Source organism: Periophthalmus magnuspinnatus, chromosome 6, assembly GCF_009829125.3.
Source record: "Periophthalmus magnuspinnatus isolate fPerMag1 chromosome 6, fPerMag1.2.pri, whole genome shotgun sequence".
Lineage (NCBI taxonomy): Eukaryota > Metazoa > Chordata > Actinopteri > Gobiiformes > Gobiidae > Periophthalmus > Periophthalmus magnuspinnatus.
The window spans coordinates 11,125,162-11,142,898 of NC_047131.1; the positions used below are offsets into that span (position 1 = coordinate 11,125,162).

General features: G+C 42.5%; 1 protein-coding gene across 1 annotated transcript; it reads left to right on the forward strand.

Moving 5' to 3' along the window:
• The first annotated feature begins 402 nt into the window (after nt 1–402).
• On the forward strand, nt 403–16,529 carry adat1 (adenosine deaminase tRNA specific 1). Its single transcript, XM_055222573.1, has 9 exons — nt 403–570; nt 841–909; nt 2,258–2,312; nt 5,908–6,044; nt 7,587–8,439; nt 9,886–10,031; nt 10,117–10,216; nt 10,432–10,518; nt 15,727–16,529. Exons 1-9 carry the CDS (start codon nt 432–434, stop codon nt 15,875–15,877), a joined length of 1,737 nt encoding a protein of 578 aa, XP_055078548.1. The 5' UTR covers nt 403–431; the 3' UTR covers nt 15,878–16,529.
• The last annotated feature ends 1,208 nt before the right edge of the window (nt 16,530–17,737 follow it).

A 17,737-nucleotide genomic window follows, 5' to 3' on the forward strand; every position in this document is an offset into this window, starting at 1 on the left:
TATACATGCAATTTGACATGTAACAGCGAGAAGGACACAACTACAAGGACTGGAGAGAAGACATGGGGGTTTCACACTTTTTTGTATTTAACAATTCTCATGAGAAAGCGTTGGCACACCACATAAAGACTAGGCTGACTGCTGGTCTCGGAAAACCAAATCAGGACCTGACCTGGTCAGTACACTAGGTGGCGTCAATGCACGGCTGTAAGTGCCAGCCGTTGTTAAACTCCACTAAAGAAGAAGAAGCATCATTGAAGCGGTTGTTCCGTGCGTGAGAGCCGCATGGTGCGCTGTGGATTTATGGTGTGCGCATGGCGTGTGCAGCTCTTTAGCGCGTGCGGCTCTTTAGCGCGTGCCTTCACAGAGCCGCCCGGCGCTCGGCCCGTGTGGACGCAGTGATGGACCATGGATCTGGTGTAGACCCGGTGATGGACCCGGATGAAATAGCTGCGCTGTGTTACGAGCGCTTCCATGCGCTGCCGCGCACGGGGAAGCCCGAGGTGGGCAGAGAGTGGACCCTGCTGGCCGCTGTGGTGCAGGTGACGCGGAATGCCAACTCTAACACAGGTACACAGCCGCACAGCCAAAGTTACTTACATAGCCAAAATGTAGGCTTATTAAATAAGTTTGAGTAGGAATACTAAACCTCTTTATATAGAAGTAAAAAATTTGAACTTTCATCAGATTTCTGACTCGTTTGACAGGTTTATTTGTCTTCATGGACCTTATGGAATCTTGTTTATTCAGTTGTATTTATTTGCTTTTTGATATTCTACTATTGCATTTGCTCTTTCAGCCTGGCAGTTTGGTAACGTATTTGTCATGTCTTGCTTACAGCAGTGAAGGAGGTAGTTTCTCTTGGCACTGGCTCCAAGTGCATTGGAGAGACCAGCATGAGCCCCTCTGGTATGTTCTATCAAGCTCTATTTGTATGCTCTCTTTCTCTCTTGTGCAAATACAGTTCAATGTACAGTTTTGTGTCTAGACTAACATCTTCTACACAGGAAAACAGTCTGGTCACCAGGTTTGTTTATTCAGTGACTTGTGGGAAATGGAGGAGTTCACTTTTGTGCTTCACTCATTAATTTTGTGGAAATAAGTGCCGTTTCCCAGTCTTCTGCCATTTTTTCAGGTTGCTTCTCTGATTATTTAGTCTGCCTGTCATTCACGCTCATCTGAACTCTGAGAGATGATGCTGGGTCTCAGACTACAGGTCTTTGTGAAGTAGGAAAAATAGTCTTGGCTGGCCAGGCAAACTTAGTCTACAAGTCAGAAATAAAAATACAGTCACAGTGTTGTTTACTTTTTTATTGAAAATGGAAAGTTTAAGTTCTGTGAAATTGCCTATGGACCTCTAATTGTGCCCACCCACAGCCCATGCCCATGTGAAGCCCACACTGGCCAGAGTATCTATAGGCCAATAATATTGAATACAGATAGGATCAGCTAAAATTAATATTATTGTAATGTTGTAATACAGCAATAAATGCTATACAACCATGTAATCAATCTTTGTGAAACAGTCTGTTGCCCCTCCATTTGGGAGTAAGAATTTTTACAATGACTTCAGAAAGTGGTGCTATTATTCAACCACAAAAACATGATTATTGTCAGTTAAAACGACTTTAAGCCATAAGATTTATATAATTTTTTGAAACCAATCCCAAACAAATAGTGATTAGGTTCAACATTTGTGGATTTTGTGTTTGGGAGAATCACAGTTTTAAAGAGATATCCAGAGAGAGATTATGACATGAAATTATAGAACTAATTATGAGGAAAATTGAAGCCCCTTGAAACATATGAATATGACCCACCTAATGTAGGGCTGAACGATGTGGGAAAAATATCTAGTATGACTTTTAAATGTTTTGTTTTTGCATCCATTGTGAGTGTCGTTAGATTTGTGATTCAAATATAAAATATGAACTGACAAACTAATACAAGAATCACATTTCAGAACATGTTTGTACAGATCTAAACTGCGGAGTTTGTTATGCAGAATAAGAAAGGAGATTTTGTTGTTTGTGGAGGAAATGATGCTACTTCAAAAACTGCAAATTTGTTAATTATGTCCGGATCGATTGTCACTATCATTGCAATCCTAAACAAGTGTATATTTATATGAACTTGTTTTGATTTGTAACAATAACCAGAATGTAAACAAAAGCTATTGTCTCCTTATATTTAGTTGAACTTGTATTATTATTTTTGATGATTTATTAGTATAAAATGTTCTGTCTTTGCATTTTAGGTGATGTGCTCAATGACAGCCACGCAGAGGTCATTGCCAGAAGAGGATGTATCAGGTGCCTTACAGCATGCCCCAGTCCAACACATAAAAGGAGGGTTAGATAAATCAAACATGTTTTATTCTAACTTTCCTTTTGGGTATCTATGCAGTATGCACACTGTATTTCACTTACCGTATTTTCCGGTTCTGATTCCATAGGAATACATGAAACATGGAAGACAGGCATTAAAATTGGTATACATGGAGCAGTCAAATCACATACCAAAAGCATAAGACACACACGCAGAGCATCGTTACACATGCATAGCAACTGAGAGGAACTTTTTTTTTTTTTGTGGCTGGGAAACCCCCAAAATATAATTTTACACAATTCATTTTTTAGCATTTACTACATAAGTCTAATGTGAGAATACATTATAAAAAAGATGTACTTTGTGCTCTGTATACAATGCTGATAACCTACCAGATCTAGTATTATTGTATTACATGGGAATTATGTCTTCGTCATTGTCCCTTTGAGAAAAAATAAGAAAATGGCAGTAGTTATTTTTTATTTCATGTGTGTATTTGTTGTGTCGGCCTACGGGCCAAACAGCAGTGCAGAGTACCCGGCCTTCTTGGAGTCCCTGGGAGGGGTACTAGATAGTGCACCAACCGGGGACTCCGTTGTTCTCCTGGGGGACTTCAACGCCCATGTGGGTAACGACAGTGACACTTGGAGGGGCGTGATTGGGAGGAACTCCCCGATCTGAACCCGAGCGGTGTTTTGTTATTGGACTTCTGTGCTAGTCACAGCTTGTCCATAACAAACACCATGTTCGAGCACAAGGGTGTCCATCGGTGCACATGGCACCAGGACACTCTAGGTCGGAGGTCGATGATCGACTTTGTTGTCGTGTCATCTGACCTTCGACCACGTGTCTTGGACACTCGGGTGAAGAGAGGGGCTGAGCTGTCAACTGATCACCACCTGGTGGTGAGTTGGATCCGCTGGCGGAGGTGGAAGCCGGACAGACCTGGCAGGCCCAAGCGCATTGTGAGGGTCTGCTGGGAACGTCTGGCGGAGCCCTCTGTCAGGGGGGTCTTCAACTCCCACCTCCGGGAGAGCTTCTCCCTGATCCCGGGGGAGGTTGGAGACATGGACTCCGAGTGGGCCATGTTCTCCACCTCTATTGCCGATGCGGCTGCTCGTAGCTGTGGTCGTAAGGTCTGTGGTGCTTGTCGTGGCGGCAATCCCCGAACCCGGTGGTGGACACCGGAAGTAAGGGATGCCGTCAAGCTGAAGGAGTCCTATCGAGCCTTGTTGGCTCGTGGGACTCCTGAGGCAGCTGATGAGTACAGGCGGGCCAAGCGTGCCGCGGCTCGGGCAGTCACAGAGGCAAAAACTCGGGGTTGGGAGGAGTTCGGGGAGGCCATGGAGGAGGACTATCGGACGGCCTCAAAGAGATTCTGGCAAACCGTCCGACGCCTCAGGAGGGGAAAGCAGTGCTTCACCAACACTGTTTACAGTGCGGGTGGAGAGCCGCTGACTTCGACTGGGGATGTTGTCGGGCGGTGGAAGGAATACTTTGAGGATCTCCTCAATCCCACTGTCACGTCTTCCGAGGAGGAAGCAGAAACTGGGGACCCAGAGGCGGACTCGTCCATCACCCTGGCTGAAGTCACTGAGGTGGTTGGCAAGCTCCTCGGTGGCAAGGCTCCGGGGGTGGACGAGATCCGTCCTGAGTACCTCAAGTCTCTGGATGTTGTGGGACTGTCTTGGCTGACACGTCTCTGCAACATCGCGTGGCGGTCGGGGACAGTACCTGTGGAATGGCAGACCGGGGTGGTGGTCCCTCTGTATAAGAAGGGGGACCGGAGGGTGTGTTCCAATTACAGGGGAATCACACTCCTCAGCCTTCCCGGTAAGGTCTATTCCAGGGTACTGGAGAGGAGAATCCGACCGATAGTCGAACCTCGGATTCAGGAGGAGCAGTGTGGTTTTCGTCCTGGTCGTGGAACACTGGACCAGCTCTATACTCTTCATCGGGTCCTCGAGGGTTCATGGGAGTTTGCCCAACCAGTCCACATATGTTTTGTGGATTTGGAGAAGGCATTCGACCGTGTCCCTCGTGGTGTCCTTTGGGGGGTGCTCTGGGAGTATGGGGTCCGGGGCTCTTTGCTAAGGGCTGTCCGGTCCCTGTATGACCGGAGCAGGAGCTGTGTTCGCATTGCCGGCAGTAAGTCAGACCTGTTCCCGGTGCATGTTGGACTCCGCCAGGGCTGCCCTTTGTCACCGGTTCTGTTCATTATATTTATGGACAGAATTTCTAGGCGCAGCCAGGGGCCGGAGGGGGTCTGGTTTGGGAACCACAGGATTTCATCTCTGCTGTTTGCAGATGATGTTGTCCTGATGGCTTCTTCGAGCCAGGACCTGCAGCAGGCACTGGGGCGGTTTGCAGCCGAGTGTGAAGCGGCTGGGATGAGAATCAGCTCCTCCAAATCCGAGGCCATGGTTCTCGACCGGAAAAAGGTGGTTTGCTCTCTCCGGGTGGGTGGTGAGTCTCTGCCCCAAGTGGAGGAGTTCAAGTATCTCGGGGTCTTGTTCACGAGTGAGGGAAGGATGGAGCGGGAGATTGACAGGCGGATCGGTGCAGCGTCTGCAGTGATGCGGTCGCTGTATCGGTCCGTTGTGGTAAAGAAGGAGCTGAGCCGGAAGGCAAAGCTCTCGATTTACCGGTCAATCTACGTTCCTACCCTCACCTATGGTCATGAGCTTTGGGTAATGACCGAAAGGACAAGATCGCGGATACAAGCGGCTGAAATGGGCTTCCTCCGCAGAGTGGCCGGGCGCACCCTTAGGGATAGGGTGAGGAGCTCGGTCACACGGGAGGAGCTCGGAGTAGAGCCGCTGCTCCTACACGTTGAGAGGAACCAGCTGAGGTGGCTCGGGCATCTGCTCAGGATGCCTCCTGGACGCCTCCCTAGGGAGGTGTTCTGGGCATGTCCCACCGGGAGGAGGCCCCGGGGAAGACCCAGGACACGCTGGAGGGACTATGTCTCTCGGCTGGCCTGGGAACGCCTTGGGGTCCCACCGGAGGAGCTGGAGGACGTGTCCGGGGTGAGGGAAGTCTGGGAGTCCCTGCTTAGACTGCTGCCCCCGCGACCCGGCCCCGGATAAGCGGAAGAAAATGGATGGATGGTGTGTATTTGTCAACCTGATGCTGAGTATGCAGTAATTATGGACATGTTTCCACACTTGTGTAATGCAATGACTGGGTAAAAATAAGTGTTAATAATGGAAATCAATGGGACCTTGAGTGGTTCTGAGAGGTTTGGGTTTTTTTTCCCCCACACAGTGCACAGTATATTTTCAGCAGTTTTGATGCGAGGCATAGAACAAACATTTATTAACGCTAAACTGGGCAAATATAATGATGTTAGTTTTAGAGAGTGCAAAAAGCAAAAAAGTCAAAAGCCATAAAATGATGCCAGGATGGCCATGTGAATGAAGCCACATAGAATGAAGTAATTTTTTAGTTTATTAGTTTGGTTAGTTATTATTTTCATTATAGCCAGAATGAATGAGCTGATCCTGGTGGTTTGGGGAAGTGTAGAGGCAACAGTAGAGGACCTTGGCTGTGTGTAGGCTGACAGTGTCTTCTGGGCAGGTACTTGCTGGAGGAGCTGCTGGGGGCTGTGTCTGGCAGAGGGAGTGCTGTGCTGGAGCGGCTGGTTGGACCCCACGAGACTAGGTTTAGAGTTAGGCCTGAAGTCTCATTTGTGCTTTTTACCAGCCACACGCCCTGTGAGTTTCCATCCGTACATCCACACACACACACACCCATCCACGCATACACCCATCCACGCACACACCCATCTAGGCATACACCCATCCAGGCATACACCCATCCAGGGATACACCCATCCAGGCATACACCCATCCAGGCATACACCCATCCAGGCATACACCCATCCAGGCATACACCCATCCAGGCATACACCCATCCAGGCATACACCCATCCAGGGATACACCCATCCAGGGATACACCCATCCACGTACATGCACACTAAGTATTCCATCAATGTTTCTTAACAAATCCAGGTTTATCCTGAAACTAGCTCCATCTCTATCTTAGGCCTCAAGTCATTCCATGAAAGAAATATACCTGAGTCTAACCAAAGCTTATTTAAGCCTGAAGTTTAAGCTGTGCTTTGTGGGTTTCATGAATGCTTTGTGCAACACGGAGAGAAAAGGAGCGAGCCCTTAGCAGTGTGTCGGTTCTTTTAACACCAGTTAGATTCTGAGTGACACAAGCTCAAAGCAGCTTCTGTATTGTGAATATAGACAGTGGATAAAAAAGTTAGTAGAGAGAGGCAGACACAGACAGTCCTGTAGAAAGTCCGTCTGTATTTGGCTCTTTAGCGAAACGTGTCTGTGTGGCACATGTGTTTCTCATCTGCACACAGAGCACATGTTCACACAAACTGCTCTCACTGCAACACATATCCTCTCACTTGATTAAGAACTAAAATACAGCTAGATCCTTGTATCAGCTGATATTTATCGGTGACCAATATTATCGTGCATCCCTAATTTGTACCTGGATTCTTGTTATTGCATACGTACATACACACGTACGAAAATACCTATTTGTTTAAACAAACATCTGGTCTAGTTACCAGATCAAATAAAACTTTCTTCTTGCTAAAATTAAACATGTTTGCAATGGATAAAAATATTTATTATTAGGTGCAGACAACACACAGTCTGATTTTGTCACAAAGTGGTGTTTTTACAGTATACTCTTAAGGGGGGAAGTAGTTTAATCAGTGAATTGCCCATTTTAATTGACCACAATTCATATTGGTTGATTATTTATTTTTTATTGCTAATGTGAAAAATTGACATGACCAGTAAAAAGTTTAGACACATCCTCTCATTCACTTTTCTTTTTTTTTTTTTTCTTTGTTTACTGTTTTCTGCATCAACAGGTGTGTCTCGAATGACCTCAAATGTTGTCAATAACCCTATCAGACGCTTCCAAAGACATGACTTCATCTTCTGGGTTTTCCCAAATAGTTTAAAGGCATAGGAATCTTACTTATCTACTTATCTTATTCTGGTATTTAGCAAATAGAAATAATTTGGGGAATCCTAATTGACCTAAAACAAGAAAAGTTTAGTCCAATTTCATATCAGACAGTGAGAATAAAATGCGTATGTGTCTTTTTATAGAGTGTATGTAAACTTCAGTTTTAAAGTGTACATACATACATATACATTTGTCTATTTCGTGAAATCTGAATAAGTATTAATAAGCCAGTAACTATTTTTGTTCACCCTAGGTGGTGACGCATCCATTATCCCGATGACTCAGGTGCCTGTGCTGCCTTGTCCTCCCATCAGCGGCTCAATGAAGAGAAAAGCATTAGAAGCTACAGAGAGCCACAGTCCTAAGGTTTTCAAGCCTACACAGCAGAAAGCAGCTGAGTGTATGCAACGGGGTACAGCTGACCTCCACACAAAAGGAGTAGAGAGACTGCAGGAGGGTAACGCTGACCCCCACAGGGCGGGAGCAGGGAGAGTGCAGCAGGGTACAGCTGACCTCCACAAGACAGGAGCTGAGATGTTGCCGGGGGTTACAGCTGACCCACACACAACAGGAACCGAGAGAGTGCAGCGGGGTATTACTGACCTCCATGGGACAGGATCTGGGAAGTTGCAGCAAGGTACAGCTGACCCCCACGGGACCGGACCTAAGAGGGTACAGCAGGATACTTCTGACCTACATACAACAGGAGCTGAGACAGTGCAGTGGGATACAGCTGACCTCCATACATCAGGACCTGACTGTATGCAGGGGGGTACAGCTGACCCCCATGGGACAAAGGCTCAGAGTGTCCTAGGACATGCAGCTGATGTGCACAGGACAGGGGCTAAATGTGTTCCGGGTGGACCCACCGACCCCCTCCTGCCTGGGGTGGGGTACCACAGCACAGGGCTTCTACGACTGAAGCCAGGCCGTGGGGAGCCCACCCTTTCTCTTTCCTGCAGTGATAAGCTCGCCCGCTGGGCTGTCCTGGGTTTTCAGGGTGCTCTCCTGTCCCATTACCTGCAGGAGGCCATCTACTTTACCACCATTGTTGTGGGAAAATGTGCATACAGTGAGGAGGCCATGCAAAGAGCTGTGATTTTACGGTAGGTATTGCAGTGCATTTGACAGATTAGTGTCATATTAGTACTTGGTTTGGTGGAATAGTACCTGTGGTAAATATTTGTCATAATTTTACATCAGTTAAGTGACAGTTTATGAAGAAAAGTAGAAACCAAAAACTTGGACAATACAGGAAATAGCGGTGAGTTCTAAAACAAAATTCCTTTTAACTGTCATCAATAGGAAAAAAATTCTATCCAAAATGTAAAGACAATTTATGCACAAGGAAGGCATTTTTCTGACAGTTTAAACCTTCATTTAACAAAATTAAAGCAGTTGTCATTGATTTTTATTTGTCAGATCATATCAGTCTGCAGTTTAAATATATATTATTATTATTGTTATTATTATTATTAATATAATAATGATGATGATGATAATAAATATAATTAATATAATCAAAGATAATTATGTTAACTATGTTTTAGTCAAATGTGTACTCTAACATAATATATGTACTTTAAAACGCATGACAGGCTAGAAACAGTTAACATATTTAAGGTTTTTACTAAGAAAAATTACTTACTAAATTACTAAAAACAAATTTTTTGTGAATTTTTTTTTATTTTTTATTCTGATGAAGTTTATAATTTTAGTTCATGGTTGGACACGGGTAGCAGATGTGACGTACGAAGGAAGCAGACACTGAATCGGGACATGACTTTAGAGGTAATTCCAAAACTGTTACTGTTGTGGAAAAATAACAATTCTAGATAAAAAAGTAATCCATTTGTGAAGCCCGGTGAGCTATAAAATACAAAAAAGGTCTATTCTTTGTTACAGCAGATGCAGACAGGACAAGGCTCAAGCCTGCCCTGGCCACAGACTGATATCATTCTGGTGTCTCTCTGAGTTTCTCTCCTAAAGCAGTATTTATACCAGAATGACAAAGCTACATACATTTCAGAGCAGAGTAACCTTTGTTTCACACCTATGAGATAATGAGCTTTTACACCTGAGGACAGATAAGACCCAAAAGCATTCCTGGAGGATGGGACAGAGCCTTCGTACATGTTAATGTATCTGGGTCTCTGCATTTACACAATATGGTAAAAATATTTTCTTCATAACATGAATATACTTACATTTTAATCACAGTTACCTAGCAACCATAACATAAAACAAGGGCCAAAACATCTCTAAATTACAAAATATTTATAAATATTTAGATAAAAATGGATGACAACAGCTTTATTTTGTGAAATCAATGTTTATTTCATCAGAAACTGCCACAAATCTTAACTGATGTCAAACAATGATAATGATAGTTATGGCTTGGTTTATCCGACTAAACCAAGTCATATTTAGGTTTTCATGTTTTGTTTCTGCCATATGCACTTTAAATGTAAATTTAATTTCTGCTTTCATGCAGTGCAGAGAGTAGACCGAATAGATTCTCCTGTCACTGTGTATGTGCTGCTGCCTTACAGGTGTTCCCATGTTTCTGGTCTCCCCGCTGGCTTCTCGGTCACATCACCAGTGTTTCTCCAGTCCAATCTGGAGTTTCCCTTCAGCCAGGCCCAGGCAGAGCTGCGTCACCAGGCAGGGCAAGGTCGGGTTTCTCCCTGTGGTGCAGGTACATCAGGGTCACTGGATATGGAGCTCTATGAGGCGAAGTGTGACATGAAATGTTGATCCTTTTGTTTCCTTCTCTGAGATAGCCATCAGTTGGTGCAAAGTGTCTGAGAAGCCATTAGATGTCACAGCCAACGGCTATAAGCATGGAGTTACCAAGAAAGCCCTGGGCACAGCAAAAGCCAGGTGAGAGTACCCCACACTATGGCTGTGTGGATAGATGTCTGTAGTGAGTACCCCACATGAGAGTTGTGTGTTTGGATACATCTCTGCAATGAGTACCCAACATGATGGCTTTGTGTTTGGATGCATCTCTGCTGTGAGTACCTCATATAAGGGCTGTGTGTTTGAATAGATCTTTGCAGTGAGGCACCCCACATGAAGGCTGTGTATTTGAACAGGTCTCTGCTGTGTAAAAGGAACCTCTTCGAGTCCTTCCTGTCTGTCATGGCCACCACACCGCCCTCTGAACTGCCAGTCTCCCTTAGGTAAATACAGCCCCACTCACTGAACATTACACTGAATTGCATTCCTGATCCTGAGTACTTGCCTAACCTTAACCTAAAGTCTAACCTTAAAGGTCCTTTATTTTACACATAGTTGACTCTTGTGAGTTTTAAGCCCTGCTTGAATGTTGTTACCTCCTCAAATACATAGCTGGAGTTGGGTTTGTTTACCGTAAATGTCGGACTATAAGCCGCTACTTTTTTTCTCCGCTTTGAACCCTGCGGCCTATACAGCAGTGCGGCTTATTTATAGAATTTTACTGGATAACGACCCCTGGGGGGCGCTCTCTAGCTGTAAACGTAAAAGTGAGACAGACGTGGGGAAAGATTCTGCTCTGAAGAATTCACTAGTTTTGATTTTGAACGATCATTTTGCGCATCATGAAATGGATATGATGCAGTTTTTAAGATAAAGAAGGAAATAGAGCAGGGGTCGGCCTGTAACACGCAAAGAGCCATTTGGACCCACTTTCCACGTAAAATAAAACACTGGGAGCCGCAAATACTTTTTGACATCTAAAATGAACACTGTGTATAATAATAATAATGATGTAATAATAATGTAACGGAATAATGTAGGTTTTATTTTCACGGACAAGCCTTCTACACGTGGCAGATAAATATGGCAAAAATAACTTAAGTGCATAAAAAAATACAACTCACCAAACCGCTGCATCAGTATGAGCCCTGCGCTGATTATGTGATTATGTCTACTCTGCTCCGCAGTTTCTTTCAAAAAAAAACTCCAAAGGCATATCGTTTAATCCCAGGTTCTTATTCTCCATGTGCCAAAGCAGTTTTGAAGGTTTATTGCCTCATTTGCTTTTCCCGCATATTACACAGAGCGGACTGTGCGTGAGAGTCACCTGTAGCGACAAACCCAGATTTTAAGTAGGCATTGTCTGTTAAATTTATCTTTGTTTTTCTTGGAGGTCGTAGTCTCCTCTTCTGGCTCCTCAGTTGTCCTTTTCCCCTTTGTTAAAAGCTCTCCAAAGACTTTTGTTTTGGCTCATTTTCACTCGCTTGTGGCTCTACTTTTGTGCGTCATGTCTGATGTGTTAAACGTGAAACGTCATCATGGAGACAAGAGCAGATAATATACTTGCTACTACATCAAATAGATTTCTGTGGCAATTTCCAGCAGGATTTTCATGATACATCTACGGACGAGCTTATTAGTGTGTCATTAGGGACGGGCCAAAGTTGCTCCTGACCCCAATGCGCACAGCGTCTGAAAATCAGGGCTCTTTACGCAGCTGTGTCTTTGTCTGTGACACGTGAGACGTGAGCGGAGTTTGTTTTTAACGTTGTTCCGCGAGTGTGACGCTTATTTTGAGCAACGAAAAATAAGAAAATATAATTTTATTTTAAGATCATAATAATCTTCCAATTTAAACTACAATAAAAAAGAGCTAACACAAATAAAATACACTTCAATTAAATACTTAAAATTTATTTTCCCAAGCCACGCAGAGCCGCAGTATAAGGCTGAAAGAGACGCATGCGGCTCCGGAGCCGCGAGTTGCCGACCCCTGAAATAGAGCCACTGCACGAAAGCTCGGCATCAATGAATCCAACTTGGTCAATGTAAAAAGACGACAAAAGTTTTCAGAGGAAATAAAAGCAGATTTTCCGTGTTGGTGCAGCTTTATTTTCTAAACCTGCAGGTGTGTTCATCCCGTGTTGATGTCGTGTTGGTGCCAATTTTCAGGCAGGTGTCGGTGCACCGTCTTTCTGTGTAAATATCTCATGATACAATATGAAAACCTGCGGCTTATATTCAGGTGCGGCTTATATATGTACAAAATTGATTTTCTTTTCAAATTTAGCTGGTGCGGCTTATATTGAGGTGCGCTCTGTAGTCCAAAATTTACGGTAATTCACACATGTTTGAGTAAATCTTGTTTATTAGTCTATCTACATCTTCAAAGCTCAAAAGCGGTTTGACCTTGTGATGTCATGTAGTGGCAGTGGAGCACTTCCTGTATTAACAGAGGACATCACAAGATGGAACAGAGTGTTTTCTAAATTGAACTGAAACCACAAGTTTACATACACTATATAAAAAGACACACATGCTTTTTTTTTCTCAGTGTCTGACATGAGATTAGATGAAACTTTTCCTGTTTTAGTTTTAGACCAAAATTATTTCTATTTGCTAAATGACAGAATAATCAGAGAAGGATTTTTTAAAGACAATTTTTCAAAGTTAGACGTTTACATACATTTCATTAGTATTTGGTACCATTGCCTTTAAACTGTATGACTTGGGTCAAATGTTCTGGATATCTTTCCACAAGCTTCTCAGGATAGTCGGCAGGAATTTTGTCCCATTCCTTCTGACAGAATTGGTGTAACTGGGCCAAGTTTGTAGGCCACCTTGCTCACACATGCCTTTTCAGGTCAGACCATAAATTTCCAATAGGACTGAGATCAGGGCTTTGTGATGTTCACTAAGGATAACTTTGTTATCGTTAAGCCACTTTGTCACCAGTTTAGCAGTATGCTTCAGGTCATTGTCCATTTGGAAGACCCATTTGTGCCTAAGCTTCAACATTCTGGCTGATGGCATCATGAGAAAATACTGAAGCAACATCTCAAAACATCTGTTTTATGAAGTGCACCAGTCCCTCCTGCAGCAAAACAACCCCACAACATGATGCTGCCACTCCCATATTTCACAGTTGAGACTGGGCTTGCAAGCCTCTGCCTTTTTCCCTCAAATGTAACGATGCTCATTATAACCAAACAGTTAATTTTTTGTTTCATCAGACCACAGGGCACGTCTCCAAAAATTAAGGTCTTTCTCCCTGTGTACATGTGCAAACTGTGATCTGGCTTTTTTATGTTTCTTTTGGAGTAATAGCTTCTTTCTGCAGAGTGGCCTTTCAGTCCATGTTGGTACAGTACTTGTTTCACTGTGGATAATGACACACTCTTACAGCTTCAGCAGCATCTTCACAAGGTCTTTTGCTTTTGTTCTTGGGTTGATATGCACATTTTGGACCAAAGCACGTTCATCTCTGGGACACAGAACCCATCTCCTTCCTGAGCGGTGTGATGGCTGGACATTTTCATGGTGTTTATACTTGTGTATAATTGTCTGAACAGATGAACGTGGCACCTTCAGGCATCTGGAAATTGCACCCAAGGATGAACCAGACATGTGCAAGTCCACGATTCTCTTCCTGATATCTTGACTGATTTCTTTTGACTTTCTCTTGATGTTACACAAAGAAGCAGTGTGTTTCTGGTGTGCCTTCAAATACATCTACATCTATATACATCTAGGTGTCTCTAACTCAAATGTTGGCCTTAAACCAGAATCAGATGCCTTCAAAGACTTCACATCATCATCTCGGTTTTCCCAAATTGTTTAAATGTATAGTAATCTTACTGTATGTAAACTTCTGACTTTGAAGAAAGTCATGAAAAATTGTGTAAAAAAAATCCTTCTCATTATTCTGGCATTTGGCAAATAGAAATAATTTTGGTTATTCTAATTGACCTAAAACAGGAAAAGTTTAGTCATGTCAGACTATCAGGAAAAAAAGCACGTGTCTTCTTATATAATGTATGTAAATGTCTGGTTTTAATTGTATGCAGGGTTGTGTGTTTAACATGTGAGAATGAAACAAACCCTACTCCAGGTATGTTTGTGATGAGGAAACATAACACAGATCAGAATATAGCATAGTATGGGCTGTTTAACCCATGTCATTCCATATCAGTATATCAGAGAGTATCATATCTGATTTAAACAGTTTCCTACTTTGGGCAGTAGGACAACAGCGCCATCTGCACCAAGTAGAAAGATGGCTCCAAAATCAGTTTAAATCAGCTGAGCAGACACATCATAGCAACATCACAGGACAATTCTGAAGAAAGCTGCAGAGTGCAGCCCAAACTGTCAAGATTATTAAAACTGAGGTCTATTCATAAGAAATGATATATCAGAAGACTTAAGAAACCTAACTGAACAAACAAATCTGCAGTCAAACAGCTAATTCCATCGCAGAACTCAGACCTGCCCTTCAGCGCCATTTTAAACTGAAGGGATTTTAGATTGTTGTGACATCACTTGAACGCAACCTATTAGATTGTTTCTATCCACTGTGTACACTCAGGTATTATGTGATTAACATTGTTTCAGGATAATGATGGCTTCTAGGAGAATGCATGGCTCTATGTTCTCTAGAGGTGTCCCGCAGGAAGCACCTTTAGCCATTTTCTTAGGTTTGTTTCAGTTGTGCCTTAAAAGATGCTCTTTAAATTAATCTCTTGTTTTGTGAGCTCCCCCTACAAAATTAAAAAGTGGCTATTTTGTTCTGTGCTGCCTCATCTCTCTCAGGTGTCCACCCCACTCTAAGACAATGTGGTGAGAGACTACCTGCCCAAAAAAGCCTTGGCACATTTAAATGTGGTTCCTGCAAACATTGACCTTTAATGAACAGATCAATAGTAGATTAAAATATGTCAATGTCACTTTTTCACCAAGCGCTATTGTTGTTTACAGAATAGTAAATGTTTCTATGTGTGTTTCATGCCAAAATAAAACTAAAGGAATTTTTTGCTGAACACAAATATGCCATGAAATAACAATGGACTGAAAAAAATGTCTCAATGAAGAGACTGATTTCTCTCTTCACTGCCTGGATGCCCTATTTCACTCTTACATACTCAATTATATTTCTATGGTAATGCATATACTTATTGGGGTACCCACTGTCTGTAATTCTCTTGTGGTGCTGGACAGTTGGTATATGGCAGAGGTGGGACCAAATCCTTGTTTTGCAAGTCTCAGGTTTTTGACCTCAAGCCCGAGTCAAGTCCCAAATAAAAGACAGGCAAATCCAAGTCCAGTCCACGTCAGTGGCCATCCAGTCAAAGTCCTCTGCTTTGAGCTTCAAATCATTTCATGTCTTAACTGTACCAAAGTACCAAATATAGCTCATATTTATGCAAATTATATGTTTTTTATTCTAAATTGTAGTACTGTATTTAGAAAAGTCATCAAATAGGGATGTAATAATATACAAATCTCACAGTATGGTATTTATTGAAGTATTTCTTAAACAAAAAGTAAAATTTTTAGATATGTTTCATACTTTTTCCTTTTTAAATGTCTTGGCAAATCTGAATATAATATGCTTTTTTCTATTTTTTTTCTTTTATTTCATTTTTTTGCAGAGCTGCAGGGCTCTGCACATACTGGGACTACAAAGCTGCATGTGTGGCGTACCAGCAAGCATGGGCCCATCTGCGCACACAAGCCTTCCCTCTGTGGCTTCGCTCTGACCGCAGTCACCTGCTGTTCACTGGACACATACCACCTCTGTGAGGACACGCATACCACCCTGGTGCCTTATTTTCAGCACCACTTAGCGCAAAAATGTGAAGCTGAGTAGAGGATTTGTATATGGCACTGTTTTTTTCCTCTTAATCAGCAGACAATGAATGAGCTATAATATAACTTATGGTGCACTATGTGGATTTTCTGGAGGAGGGTCTGCTTCAGCTTGTCTTCACGCAGTTTGTTTTGATTTTGTTAGAATTTTCTATCTTTTCCTTGGAGAACATGCCAAATTTGAGCCATCCCGCTCACAGTAAGAATGCATGTTTTTCAGGGTGTTTTTAGCAATCAAAGCAGTAACTGAACTGAACTGCATAGATATGTTTTATGCCATACTATGGAACATTCCAGGTAAGGCAATAGTGTCTTAATAGTGTAGAGCAAGGATGTGGCAGACCCTCCTCCAGAAAAGTTACATAGTGCACCTTTAACCATACATGCCATCTGGTGTTTAAAAAGTCGCTATGTTTAAGAAACAGGTGTAGAAATGTTTGGATTGTGAGGAGCATTATGACTGTAGTAGTCCACATGTTTATGATCACTGCAGTTGTCAGGGCTCCCTCCCTGAATTTTGAGTGTGACTTCCACAAGGTTTGTTTTTAGGACCTAATATGTGATATAATTGTATATATATTTTATATTTGCATATTTGATTTTTAAGTTGTTGCTGTGTTGTTGTTCACAACACAGCTATCTATAAAAGTGAGATTATCTCAGTGTTAACTTTGACAAGAGATAAATGTCTCTTGTTGTGACATTACAACAAAGTAACTGTGAAATAAACTGTAAAACATGTACAACAGGTTAACCCTCCAGTGAGGTACTCCAGACCATGAACCACAATATCTGGAGATGGGTTCCCATGCTTTGCCCTGCTGCATCCACTACTTCTGATGGATCAAATGCAGAGGATAGATTTCCTGACTGGGACAACCAGTAAAGGCCTCCCTTAACCATAATGTACGTCACAATGGAGTCTTAGCTCAGGAGGCGGAGCGCAGTGAGCCAGTGGATCCTGCACATGTACAGGCACATGTGCAGTTATAGCATGTTTCCTGAATAAAAGTGGGAGTTTGTGGTGTCGTGGCAGGACAGCCCTTGCAGGGTTTGTCGGCCACAGGGCGGGCCTGGCCTCTTCTCAGTGAGATTCATTACATGATCTCTGTCGTGGTTATCTGAACTGATCTCTCATGTGACAACCTGTGACAAAATTTATGAGAACAAACTTTATGATTGATAAAGTAAAGTTAATATTACATAAGTGGATTTATTTTATTTTATTTACAATTATATTTTTCTCTGAATGTTCCACATATGATAAATTACCCAGCTCTGATCAATCTTTTTCTTTTACACTGGATTAAATGGGGTACTGTCATCATAACCAGCAATGTTTAATGCAAATTTGAGTAATAATTATATTGTGACACAACCCTAAAATGAATGTTCAAAGCCTTATTATAGTGCCTCTATCTGTCAAACTTTAATAAATGGACCCAACTGACTCACCTTTTTACAATCAGTGCCTGGCCTGTTTTGATGTTTAGTATGGAGTCACTGATGAAAAACATTTAGAGCACCAATCACTTATTAGTATTCTGTGTATTTATATATATATATATATATGTTTTTGTTTTATGTAGTTTTGAAAGCCAAGTTTATGTTTTAAGGTGTTACTACCTTTATTAGTCCCATGATGCGGAAATGTTGTAAGAACATCAGTAGAATAAAAATATACATGCAAACATAAGGATAAACAAATATACCCTGAATCTGATTTGAAATATACTTTGAATAAAATTAAGATACAGAATGGAGTAAATGACAGAATACAATGCAAAAATGTGC

Excerpts from the sequence above, each read along its gene's own strand:
- adat1 (XM_055222573.1), top strand. The coding sequence starts at position 432 with ATGGACCCGGATGAAATAGCTGCGCTGTGTTACGAGCGCTTCCATGCG. Across the intron at positions 571-840 it reads GAATGCCAACTCTAACACAG|CAGTGAAGGAGGTAGTTTCT; the intron begins GTACACAGCCGC and ends TCTTGCTTACAG. Across the intron at positions 10,217-10,431 it reads CTGGGCACAGCAAAAGCCAG|GTCTCTGCTGTGTAAAAGGA; the intron begins GTGAGAGTACCC and ends GTATTTGAACAG.